The 12,825-nt window shown below is 35.0% G+C and overlaps 2 protein-coding genes and 1 non-coding gene across 3 annotated transcripts; 1 reads left to right on the plus strand and 2 right to left on the minus strand.

The window, feature by feature from the left end:
- Positions 1–1,136: 1,136 nt before the first annotated feature.
- Positions 1,137–7,150, plus strand: LOC111309516 (uncharacterized). The gene is made up of 3 exons (XM_022908551.2): positions 1,137–4,676; positions 4,803–5,198; positions 6,093–7,150. The coding sequence occupies exons 1-2, from the start codon at positions 1,949–1,951 to the stop codon at positions 5,189–5,191; spliced, it is 3,117 nt and encodes a 1,038-aa protein (XP_022764286.2). The 5' UTR covers positions 1,137–1,948; the 3' UTR covers positions 5,192–5,198; positions 6,093–7,150.
- Positions 7,108–12,274, minus strand: LOC111309517 (uncharacterized). Its single transcript, XM_089748638.1, has 6 exons — positions 12,179–12,274; positions 11,386–12,013; positions 11,192–11,307; positions 10,346–10,601; positions 8,258–8,889; positions 7,108–7,245 (listed from the first exon to the last, which is right to left on the minus strand). Exons 1-6 carry the CDS (start codon positions 12,272–12,274, stop codon positions 7,147–7,149), a joined length of 1,827 nt encoding a protein of 608 aa, XP_089604764.1. The 3' UTR covers positions 7,108–7,146.
- Positions 10,359–10,475, minus strand: LOC149513324 (U5 spliceosomal RNA). Its single transcript, XR_016330538.1, has one exon. It is a non-coding gene; the product is annotated as a U5 spliceosomal RNA (small nuclear RNA).
- Positions 12,275–12,825: the final 551 nt, after the last annotated feature.

Here is a 12,825-nt window from a genome sequence, read left to right on the forward strand (position 1 = left end):
AAATACATAATTTTAAAAAATAAAATAAAATAAAAATTCTAACCTTAAGTACTTGTCATGTTTCCTTAAGAAAATTTTATTTCTTAGAATAATAAATTTATTGTGTAATATCTATACAATTTATAATGATTTCCTTTTTAGCATTAAAAATATTTGAATCAATTACTTTTAACACTTTTTTAATTTAATTATAGAAAAGAGTTTAATAATAACAAATTCATTTAAATTAAAATTTATAAAAAAAATTTACTAAAAATATTTTATCTAATCGCTTTTTACAATTTTAGAATTAAAATTTTAAAATTTTAAATAGTTATTTTCATATAAACTCTATTTTTAATTTTAGTTTTAGTTAATTTAAATTAAAAATAAATTGATAAAAATTATACATCTAAGGATAAATTTATTGATTTAAAAATTAATAAAAATTTTAAATCGATTATTATTAGCACTTTCAAAATTCACACTATTATACATATAAATATAAATATAAATAAATAAATATATATATATGTGTGTGTGTGTGTGTGTGTGTGTGTGTGTGAGAATAGAGTGGATATGTTTGGCTAATTGTGGGAAGTTTTATACTTTTTACATGGTTGTTAATTTGAGGAGGAATCTCTTGGATTCAGAATCGAGAAATGAAATTGAAATTATTTCCAGTTATTGACATTTTCCTTTCCTGTTTTTTTTTTTTTTTTTGGTGAATTGACCTTAAATTCATTCTTCCCGATCAAATTTCAAACCGCAAAACCCAAATTAAACCAGCGGTAAATGGGTTTTTAGCCGAAAAGTTAATGTCCGATTCAAATGCAAATTTGGGCCACCCAAAATCCATGCAAGTAGTTGGGGTTTCATTTCGACAAGCCTTATATACAATTAGAAAAGGTTTCTGACTAACCAAATAAATTATATATAGAAGGTTGTACGAAAATCATTTTGTTTTTTTTTCTTTGGAAGAAAATCAGTAAGTTCTTTGATTAAGAAATTGTTCATATAAAAAATGCAAAAGATAAAGAACATAATGTAAAATATAATAGAATCCCAAAGAAAATGAAAAACTAAATTCATCTATATGTAGTTGTAAAAAACATTAGTATTTCTTGTTAAACAAGTTGTGGCAATAAAACTGTGGCAAAATGCAATTGTTAACAATCACAATTACATCATGGCATCTGGGATTTTTTCCCAGATTGGTCTAGACTTTGAATTTGAATTTTGTGATTGGAACCAATCCCTATGCGTAGGTTATTACTAATGGTTATGCTCACACTTAAACCTTTTTACTGCAAAAAAGCATTCACCAGTTCTATTTATGATAGATATACAACAAACTAAACACTCTCAATTGTTGGCCCTGAGCAAGCAATTGAACTAATAAAAAATATCCTACTCCCACTATATCTGCCACCAGGATAGATTTCAAGTCTTCAAGAGCTTGATGATGAATTTGAATTCCTGCAGTTGGGATAGACTTTTGTTAGCCAGTCAATAAGTTTTTTTGTCGTGGGATATGGGTCAGCCTCCAAGACCAGCCACTGTTATGGTGGTCTTTGATTGCTTGGATGATGCAAAATAAGAGGGTAATGAGGTGAAGTATTCTGCAATTAGTCAGAATCACAGAACTTAAAAAGAGTTTGGTTCAATCTGCACTTACTAAGGCCCATACTCTTTGCCACTTTAATTCCATGGTATGGATCAATTATGGTCAAAATCTAGGATGAAAGCCAACACAAAGTAGATGCTTCTTCCACTAAAAGCAGGGGCCCATGCTAATACTGGCCAGATGACTTTCCAAGTCAGAAAACAAATCAATTGACGAGAGACAAAGCAGGATAAAATATCAGAGTTCCAAAACTTGTTCATATTGCACTGTAGTTCTTGTTGATGATCCCAAGCACTCTCAAATACAAACCAACCTCATCAATTACGAAATTTATTTGGGTTGATGGAGCTATCGAGCAAGCATTTGGAAGTGTCCAGCTCAGTTTTCTTTGTTTACGTTGAATTATTAATTATCCTCTCATGCTTCAACCTGCAGGGTCTTAACTTGCTTGGTTTAGCAACCCCTGTGGTTACTGGAAATGACACAGATCAACAAGCTTTGCTCGAGTTCAAAGCTAAGATAACTGGTGATCATCTCAGGGTCATGCATTCCTGGAATGATTCCATCCACTTTTGCCAATGGTACGGTGTTACATGCGGTCGCAGACATCAGAGAGTTATCAGGTTGGAACTGCAACTTTTAAAACTTGCAGGGTCCCTATCACCGTACCTTGGAAATTTGAGCTATCTCAGGGTGTTGAATCTTGAAGGCAACAACTTCAACAACGAAATTCCTCAAGATATTGGACATTTAAGAAGATTGGAAATCTTACAACTGTCCAATAACTCCATAAGTGGTGAAATTCCTTCCAATTTATCTGGTTGTTCGAAGCTTGCAGTTGTTCATGTCAGAGGCAACCAGCTCATAGGAGAAATACCTGGTTTCTTTGGTCTCTTGTCAAACCTAAAATTTTTAAGTTTAAGCAACAACAGTTTAACAGGTAGTATCCCACCTTCACTGGGGAACTTGTCGTCTTTGGAGGCACTTTTTTTGCCTAAGAATCGACTAAGTGGGACTATACCGGAGGCTCTTGGGCTATTGACAAATCTTTCATTTTTCTCTGTGGAAGACAACGAAATTTCTGGCATTGTCCCTGTCTCAATTTTCAATCTCTCCAATATTAGAGGTTTTGATATTGGCGAAAACAAGATTCAAGGTACTCTTCCTTCTGATTTAGGAATTACTATGCCGTATATTGAAATCTTCTCCGTCATGCAAAACCAAATCACTGGAAAATTCCCGGTTTCAGTATCCAATGCCACTAATCTCATGGTATTTCAAGTTTCAATTAACAAACTGAGTGGAAACTTGCCTTCATTTGAAAAGCTGGATAAACTATCATTATTTCTCATATACAAAAACCATTTTGGAGATGGGGGAGGAAGGGACATAAATTTTCTTTGTTCTTTAACCAATGCTACCAATCTGAAATATTTGGATATAAGTGGAAATAATTTTGGAGGGGTATTGCCCGAGTGCATCAGCAATTTGTCTATCACTATTTCGTCTTTAGTGATACAAAATAACAAAATAGTGGGAAGAATTCCGCCTGGGATTGAAAATCTCATCAATTTGGAGGTTATAGCGGCAACAAATAATCGTTTATCAGGTTCGGTTCCCATTGTTGTTGGGAAGCTTCAGAAGCTAAAGATATTTTATGCTGATAATAATCATTTTCTTTCTGGAGCCATTCCCCCTTCTCTAGGAAATTTAACAATGTTAACGGGACTTACTTTAAAAGGTAACAATTTTCAGGGCAACATTCCTTCAAGTCTAGGAAATTGCAAAAATTTGGTTGTGTTGGATCTTGCCGATAACAATCTTAGTGGTTCAATACCACCTGAAGTAATTGGACTCTCATCCCTGTCCATTACATTGGACTTATCATTGAACTATTTAACGGGTGTGCTTCCTGTTGAATTAGAAAATCTGAAAAATCTAGGTGAATTGTCTGTTTCACAAAACAGGTTATCGGGTTTGCTTCCAGACAATCTTGGTAGCTGTGTAAGACTAGAGAACCTATTTTTGGATGGAAATTTGTTCCAAGGGTCCATTCCTTCATCTTTGAGTTCATTGAGAGGTCTTGTGGAATTAGACTTATCTAACAATAATCTTTCCGGTGAGATCCCCGAATTTCTTGTGAGCTTTGGGTCATTACAGTATTTAAATCTATCTTTCAATGATTTCAAGGGTATGATACCTGTTGAAGGAGTCTTTAAGAATGCAAATGCTACATTCGTTGAGGGAAACAGTAAGCTTTGTGGAGGCATCCCTGAGTTACACTTGTCCATATGTAACTCGAAAACATCCATCACCAAAAGATCAAACACTTCTCTTAAATTAAAAATTGCGATTGTTTTTGTGATTTTAGGAGTGACTTTGGTGTTCTCTTTTCTCCTCATGCTGTGGTTTAGAAAGAAGAAAGAGCAGCCAGTAGCAACATTTGCAGAAAATTCACTTTTACGGTTATCATACCAAAGAATCCTAAGGGCAACTAATGGATTCTCATTACAAAATTTGGTTGGTTCAGGTGGCTTCGGTTCTGTATACAAAGGAATTCTGGAAGAGACCGGAGTTGTTATTGCTGTTAAGGTGCTTAATCTTCTGAATCCTGGAGCTTCCAGGAGTTTCTTGGCTGAATGTGAGGCCTTGAAGAACATTAGACACCGGAATCTTGTCAAGGTATTAACAGCAATATCAGGCGTCGATTATCAAGGCAACGGTTTTAAAGCATTGGTTTATGAGTTCATGGTAAATGGAAGCTTGGAGGATTGGTTGCATCCATCTGTTGGCATGAATGAACAGGAGAAAATGAGAAACCTGAATTTCTTCCAAAGAGTAAATGTGGTCATAGATGTTGCTCATGCACTAGAGTATCTGCACCATCATTGCGAAACACCAATTATTCATTGTGACATCAAGCCAAGCAATATTCTCTTTGATGATGAAATGGTTGGCCATATAAGTGACTTTGGCTTAGCAAAAATCCTTTCTGGAGACAGGCTTAACTATTCTACTACTCAGTCAAGTTCCCTTAGATTAAGAGGAACTATTGGCTACGCTCCACCAGGTAAGTACACTTGGAATGTAATTCGTATATTTATAGTTTGGACGTGAGAGTTATGGTCTTTATATATTTTTCAAGGGATATCAGCTGCAATTATTCTGTATAATATTTATGATGAATTAATTGTAGAATATGGCATGGGAAGCGAGTTGTCAACAAAAGGTGATGTATATAGCTACGGAATCCTCTTGCTACAAATATTTACAGGGAAAAGGCCGACAGATGAAATGTTCAAAGAAGGTTTTAGCCTTCACAATTTTGTTAAGGCAGCTTTGCCAGAACGAGTGATTGAGATTATAGATCCCATTCTTCTTCAAGAGAGCAATGGAAACAGCCTGGGAAATGACAGACATTGTCAATGCTTGAATTCAATATTTGAAATAGGAGTTACTTGTTCCGCTGAAGCACCAAGTGAGCGGATAGACATGAGTGATGTTGTTACCAAGCTTTCTTCTATTAGAGACAAACTTCGTCCAGCTCGCTTACCTCGTGAAGGCCAAACTTTATATGCTGCTTAATCAACAGGTAATAATATCTTCTTATGCTGAAGTAAACAATTTACATTACTAACAAAATATTAAACCATTACATAACTTAAGGCACATTAATTTCTCGTGCTTTTCAGATAAATGTTGTGTTCTGATGAAAATAAATATGGAAGTACTTCCACCAATAATTTGTCTGTGTAATTTGTATTAATATTTCCTTTTTGTTGTTGCATCATCAAGTGATTATCATAAAATGAGAACTCAAGATAATGCAAATTAGCTGTTTTCCTACACCTTTTAGGGATGGTTAATATTATGTTTCTTCTTATTTTTGTTTTGTTTAGACAAATGAGCTATAAAAAGCAACTAATGAAATCATTGCGAACCATGTTTGCACTTTTAAGAAGCCTGATTATAGTACCTACGGGCAAGGAAAAGAACAGTAAATTCACAAACTCCTAAACAGCTTCAGCAAATAGGACATTATTTTCCCTTTTGTCAATCAAATAGGTTCAAGCATCGCCTGGTCTCTGCCATAGCAATACTGCTACGAAACATCGAAGTTTCAGTTTGCCATTCTTATCACAAATATAAGCTCCATGTAAACCTCAAAGGGAATGACCAGGCCAACGTAGAACTTTGGCAAAGAAGGAAAAGAAACAAACTAACGAAGCCTATGCTGTTGCTAACAACAGAGCATAAGAAAGATACCGGGTTGTGCAATGCTTGTGGAAATTCTACAAGACCTGCACATAGATTGAACATAAATTGTATGACTCCACGACTAAGAGCTCGAAACAAATTAGATGATCATCCTATTTGTCTCACCTATCACAATGATTACAATTATTCAGAATATCATTACTATGACATATGAGAAAAGAAAGAAACTAACATTGGTTTTATCTTTGTGCAATTTGTAACAATTCAGCCCATCCCAACTGTGGAAAATACTCATTTATCAAGAAGGGGAGGATCTACACAAAATGAGATCATCAACACCCTCTCACTTTTGGCCAGAAGGTTCATTGCCATAAATGTGGTTAGCTATATGTAAAACGATTGGATGTCGATCACACTAAAAATGCTGCTTTGGCTGGTTGTTTCTAAACTATTTGCAATTAAATGTGCCATGTATGGTTAATTATCATATGAGAATTTCCAAAATTCTGGCTTGATAGAAGTTTATCTAGTACTATTGGAATCAATTTATGATATTTCTATCACATATTTGAACATTGGAAGATTGCTTGGTAGCGGTTCTCTGTTTTCAATTAGCTCATTCACTCCATTTCCTATCACTTGAAGAGATTTCTTCTTTGCTTTAGATATATTCACTTTAACAAATATATTTATCAGATCTTTTACAGTTTCAGAAGCTTTGGACAATTGAGGAAAAACAAGAACTGATATGCTTGGTGCAAATGTTACCTCCATGACCAGAATACAGCTATATGCTTCATAAACGATAGCCTGTGATTTAAGAAACAGCCAAAAATTGAATTGAAATAATTCAATTACACAAAACTATAGGCCAGGTTTAATCAAGATTAACATGCAAAATCCAGAGTTTAGCTAAGTTGATTCATGCAACCACCCTTAAAATGTGACATTCAACGGTCTAGAGTTTGGATCCCTTTACCTGCAACTCCTCCTATTCTAAGGCTACGGCCTCGTATGTACCAAAAAAAAACCATTAAGTTCATTCCATTAAACTCTAACATCCACAGCAATGCAAGCAATGGCTACATATACTATCAACCCAACTAGAAAACCATCCATGAAATAGTACTAACTATACATTATGTTGCAGTTAACACTTATGAGAGTTGGATAATGCACCATTTTTGAAAAGTTCAACTGCTCCTCTAAATGGAGTTCCATCAACTTAAAACAAGAACTGACATAAGCTTAATTGCAACAAAAAACCTTTTCTGTACAAAATTAAGACTAGATTCCCAAAAGCAGCCTGATATCAACTAGTTTCATTCATCTATTTTAACTTCCTTGACCTCCTTTTTCACAATGAAGACATCAGTAAGAGCAGTATTTGAATGCAGAGAAGCCTTCAACATCTCCAGACCCTAACAGAAACAAGAAAGACATAATGTAAAACCTCTGTCAGGACTCAGAGCTCAGGACTAGCAGCAGAATTCATAAATTGATCAGACAATGTCTAAAATTCATTGGAGGAAATTACCAGTTTGTGCCTAAATGGATACTACAATAATATGATTCCACAGTTGAAAATTATTTCAAGGCGACAAGAAACCTAGATATGGAACATAGTAAAGGCATCACAAGTTCCCCCATAGCCTCAGTTTTATACTTTTGTGCAACAAGTTATCAACTACAGACATCGCCATCATTAATTAGTCCATCACAGCTTGAAGCTAGATACGAAAATGGAAATAGAGGCAATTCAATAATTAACTCCAACACTGTAATGCCTCTCACACCTTGATTGGTATGCTCATGGATGACATACCAAAGTAGTGTTATGATGATGAGGCAAGTCCCAGATCTCATTTCAACCAGCCAAGCTCCATGTGAAAGAATATGCTGATGGCTTTAGGAAAAGAAGACACCGATTATCTGGGCATGTTATAGCAATGTCCTACCCCCCACCCCCCACCCCCTAAATGTATTTTTAGTACTCTTAAGAGGATGATTCACATGTTTTTTAGCCTACACTTCAAACATTATATCTATGCAGCCAATGATTGTTGCCCTATGAATAGGTTTCCCTTGTTAGTTTTAGGTTCATTTGTGCTAACTGAAGAGTGGATAATTGGTTCCATTATGATCAAGTGGATGATGGGATTGTTAGAACATAACTAAAACATGCCCTGATCGACAATTGGTATCTTCTTTTCCTAATATGGAATATTGGCCAACCAATCAAAGTGTTGAAAGCCATCAGCATATTCTTTCAAATGGAACCTGATTAGTAGGAATGAGATGTGGGACTTGCCTCATCCTCATATGCAGACCAATCAAGGTGTTTGGGGTATTACAAATACAGTTTAGGATAAATCAAGCAACCATTCAATTAATATGAAAATTATACAAATAAACATGAGCTAAAATGTTTACCTCATCAATGCTGAACTCAACCATCCTTTCCTCAAGAGCACTAAAATCCTTAACATTGCAATTATTTAGCAGAGAAATGCCAGAAATCATGGACATTGGCGTCACAGATAAATCATCCTTTACCATGTATGTAGCCAAGCCCTTCACAACACCTCCCTCACTTGCTGAACCTTGTTTATGAGAATTCGAACTTACAAAAGTCACTTTATTAGACATTGGGTGTTTGCATTGAGGACATGAATTGTTTCGATGATCTGTCACGTAGATGTAAGGATGGTTGGAACAACCATAAAGTTGTTTCTCCCCTCGATCTTTACTGGTGTCAGGCAACAGGAGAGGAACAACAACTGGCGTATAGGGTTTCAAGAGTAAATTCTTATGTTCATTGGGCTGCAGATAAGCTTCATTTAGATTTTCCAGGCTGTCGTACAGGTTTCCTATGCAACCAACCATATTATCACTTTTGAGCAGACTGATGATAGTACCTGCAGGCAAGGTAAGGAGGTAGAACAGGAAATCCACAAATTCCTTTCCGGCTTCAGCAAAGAGAACTTTTTTGGCTTTTTTATCAATCAACAGCTTCAAGCTTAGCTTGGTCTCTGCCATTGATACAGCTGAGAAACGTAAAAAGTTTTACTAATTAGGTTGCCATTCTTATCACAAATATAGGCTCCATGGAACCCCAATCTTAGGTTTAGGTCAAATGGTTCATGCAGTCAAAAAATGTAAGCTCCATGCAAACAAGATATATTTAGCAAATATATATAATATATTAAAGGAATGAAAGAAAAACTAAAAATAATGATGATCTACTAAGAATGACAGAGAAGAAGAATGTGATATTTTACAAGAGTTGATCATAAAGCCTACCTTCAAAGGAGGAGATCTTGACGCTTGACTCTTCAGCTCAATCACCCCCACCCACCAACAGTGCCACGTGAATTGAATTCAAGGGGTGGAGCCTTTTTGGCTCTGGCTTTATTTTGGATGGCTAAGATCAATCTCACCAACTACATCCAATGGCCAAGTAATAAAGAGGTTCTGGCTTTCTAATCGTGATGTAAAATAAAAAAGAAAGATAAAGCAAATAGAAGTTTTTGTAGTCTCATTCTACTTTAATTCCAAACGGAGAAAATCAAGGAGAGAATAAAGGAATTATGTTTTGGCTTTGTGATTTCCTTTTTAAATTTTAATCTATTCTTAAAATTTTTTATCTTACTACATATTTGATTAACAAAAATATTACACATTTAAATTCTCTTAAACTCGTAATTTTTAAATGTTAACTTCAATTATATGCTAATTGATCAAAAAATAATCGACGGCTACTATAATACGTTATTGCAATTAAAAATAGCTTTTAATTAAAATATAATGCTAAATAATTAAAATAAAATCATTTTTTCAATTTAAAATTTTGACTTTCTAATTTAAATTTAAAAATTCTCAAAAAGTATTTATACAGTAAAAATATGTATATGGGATATTTTACATTTTGAATATTTTATTTTTTTATATAATATTTTTAGACATTTTAATTACTCAGTAATATTTTTTCACAACAATATCAAATACTTAAAATTTTTAATTATATTTTTCTTATCATATTTTTAAATGCATTTTTTCAACCTATTTTTTTTTTTAAATAACAACAATACTCAATTAGTCCTATGATGATCAAGAACAATATTTGGTTGCCTTGATTATTTGGCTAAAGCTTCATTTGATGTTCAAGACATGCTTTGTGATATTTGACTATGGTTTATTTGATGTAGATAATGATGAAACTTACTATTCCCCTTTATGTTGGTGTCTTACCATTGGAAACGCCCAATTTGCCAAGTAGCGAACCAAAAATATGTAATCGTTTCGGATTTGGATTTTTTGTTTATTGATGAATCAAGTTGTTTTAAGATATTGATGGTTGAGACCCACAGATGTTCCATGTACTTTTATAGTGTTCTTTGATGGACCCTCAACCCTCCAATCAGGTATTTGTTATGCTTTGGAATCTTTCGTGGATTTGTTATGCTTTGGAATCTTTCGTAGAAACAGCCCGCCTATCCTCGGTTCGGTAATCGTTCTAACTTGTAATTGATGGACCGTTCCCACAGAAACAGCCCTCCAAAAATAGGCGTATGCCGCTTTCAGCTGCGAACACACGGTATTCTTTAGTAAAAGGCGAAAGAATAGTTCGCTCTGTGTTCACAGCACGGCTCCGTGCTCTGAAAAACGGGATTAGCACTTCATTTACGGAAGTCGGTTTGGGTGCGCTTGCTTTTGATTCAGAAATGTGGGATTCCGCTATCTTGAGTGCTTCACGATTTCCTGATAGTTCACTTTCCTGCCAAGCCATGCACTTCTCCATCACTCTTCCTCGTATTTTTCTGCGCTCTAATCTCGTAAAATTAGCTGTTTCTAGCTCTCTTTCATGAGCTTTTCTTCCTTATTGAATTACTGCTTCACCAAATTAATGCTTCTAGACCAGATTCCTGGCTTACTCTATGGTGAAAATGCATGTTGTAAACCAATTTGTGCAATCTCAGTACCCACCAAAGAATATCATTCTTTGTCCTAGTCCACAGGCTACTCCTTCACATTCTACATATTCTTAATTCAAGTACTACATAAAAATTTTTTAAGTTCAAATATTTTATTGAACATTTCATTATAAATCATTATAGTTCACGAGTTATTCGTGGCATTATTTTATTAAAAATTTTATTTCAAATATGTTTGATATAATAACAAACAATTCGTCATTTTATTTTTGTCATCTTTATTTAGATGACAGATTTAAATGGGATCCGGTAAACATCCAAAACGTGAGAACAACCGTTCAAACAAAACTCCATAAGTTTCAAAAAGATGCATCAAAAGCAGCCCAATGATAAAGGGCAAAAGCATTACAGGATAAAAAATTCTGCCACAAACGTTAAAGACACATTCTGTTCCAAACAAAACCCACATCTTTAGGCCCTCATATTGCCCAGAAAGACATTTGTTAAGACTGATTTGGACTGTAAGGAAGACCTGAGCAGCTTCAAACCCTACCATGGAGAACAAACAGATAACTAAGCTTCTATACCAAAAAGAAATAGAAAAAGGAAGAAAGGAGAGACAGTTCTAAGAGCTTGCAACGTCATCCATTCCCAAATCAACTGCCCTTTCCTCAAGTGCTCCAACTTCCTTAACATTGAACTTGTTGAGCAGAGTAATGCTGGAAATTGTAGACATTGGTTTAACAGCTAAATCATCCATTACCATGTAAGTCACTGCCCCCTTGACAGACCCTTCTTTACCTGTTGATTCCCCATTTGCGTCATCTGGAGATACGATGGGCACCTCAATAGAAATCCTTTTCTTACACTGGGGACAAACCAAGCGTTGATCATGAACCACATTGAGATGATAATTTGGACACATGTAGACTTTTCTAGTCACTGGTTTGTCATCATCAAGAAGCAAGAGTGGGACATCAGAAGCAGAAGTCGGAGCTCTGGGCTTCATCAGCGAGTCTTTGTTTTGGTTTGGTTGCATGTAAGTTTCACTAAGGCTTTCGATACTCTCATAAAGATTTCCAAGGGAACCCACCATGTTGTTTGTTGTGAGAGGCCTAACGACAGTGCCAAGAGGCAAAGAAAGGAGAGCAAAGAGAAAATCTACAAAGTCTTTCCCTGCTTCAGCAAAGAGAACTTTGTTACTCCTGGAATCAATAAGGAGCTTCAAGCTCACCTTAGAGTTAGAGGCAGCCGTAATTTTTCAGTTATCAAAATTGTAATAAGGTGTCCCTGAACAAATTCTGTTCAATCTGACATATATAAATAGTCTAAGCTGAGCATGCTTCATCAAATAGAGAAGATGAATCGTTTCAATGGATTCCCTAAGGTAAATTATGTTTTGCCTCTGCCATTTAAAAACCTTTTTATTGGAAATCAGCAAAAGCTGCATCCGGAGAAGCACATAATCCAACTGTTCTGGCTGCTTGTCCTCTATAATCAGCTCCTCACTGCTCATTAATTACTGTTGACAGTTGTTCCAGTAATATTCTAAAATCTGCAGGTTAAAGAGAAAATCAGAAAATCTACAAAATTTTTTCCCGGCTTCAGCAAAGAGGACTTTGACACATTGTTACTCTTGGAGTCAATAACGAGTTTCAAGCTCACCTTAGAGTTAGAGGCAGCCATTCTGCATAATTTTCCCTTTTTCTTGTGCAAAGGAATAAACCATAAGCCAAAAGTTTTGCATTTAGAAGCCAATGTGAAGACTTTAGGGTATAAATCATACAAATGTAAAACTTGTCTCAATGAACCTGTATGAATCTTTTCTTTCCTTTCCTTCAGCAGCTCATAATGATCAGGTGCTTTTGTCAGAAGTCTCACACAATTCAACTAAATTTGACTTTGCCATGATTAATGGTTCCAAATTGAATTCCTTTTTCAACCTCTTTGCCAATACAATTGACTTCCAACTGCATAATTATATATATGAAGTCTTTCGAAAGAGTAAAATAGCATCTATCAATATCGTTGCTAATCATTGATTCAATTCATTTCATTTTATGCTAA

This window comes from Durio zibethinus, chromosome 19, assembly GCF_047325235.1.
Source record: "Durio zibethinus cultivar Kanyao isolate XHJ-2024 chromosome 19, ASM4732523v1, whole genome shotgun sequence".
Classification (NCBI taxonomy): domain Eukaryota; kingdom Viridiplantae; phylum Streptophyta; class Magnoliopsida; order Malvales; family Malvaceae; genus Durio; species Durio zibethinus.

What these genes read in the sequence shown, in the direction of transcription:
- LOC111309517 (XM_089748638.1), bottom strand. Translation starts at nt 12,274, where the DNA reads ATGAGCAGTGAGGAGCTGATTATAGAGGACAAGCAGCCAGAACAGTTG. An exon ending in GGATGACGTTGCAAGCTCTT is followed by an intron (nt 11,308 to 11,385) that starts AGAACTGTCTCT and finishes TCTCCATGGTAG; the next exon opens with GGTTTGAAGCTGCTCAGGTC. An exon ending in GAACAGAATGTGTCTTTAAC is followed by an intron (nt 10,602 to 11,191) that starts GTTTGTGGCAGA and finishes ATGGCTTGGCAG; the next exon opens with GAAAGTGAACTATCAGGAAA.
- LOC111309516 (XM_022908551.2), top strand. Translation starts at nt 1,949, where the DNA reads ATGGAGCTATCGAGCAAGCATTTGGAAGTGTCCAGCTCAGTTTTCTTT. An exon ending in TATTGGCTACGCTCCACCAG is followed by an intron (nt 4,677 to 4,802) that starts GTAAGTACACTT and finishes AATTAATTGTAG; the next exon opens with AATATGGCATGGGAAGCGAG.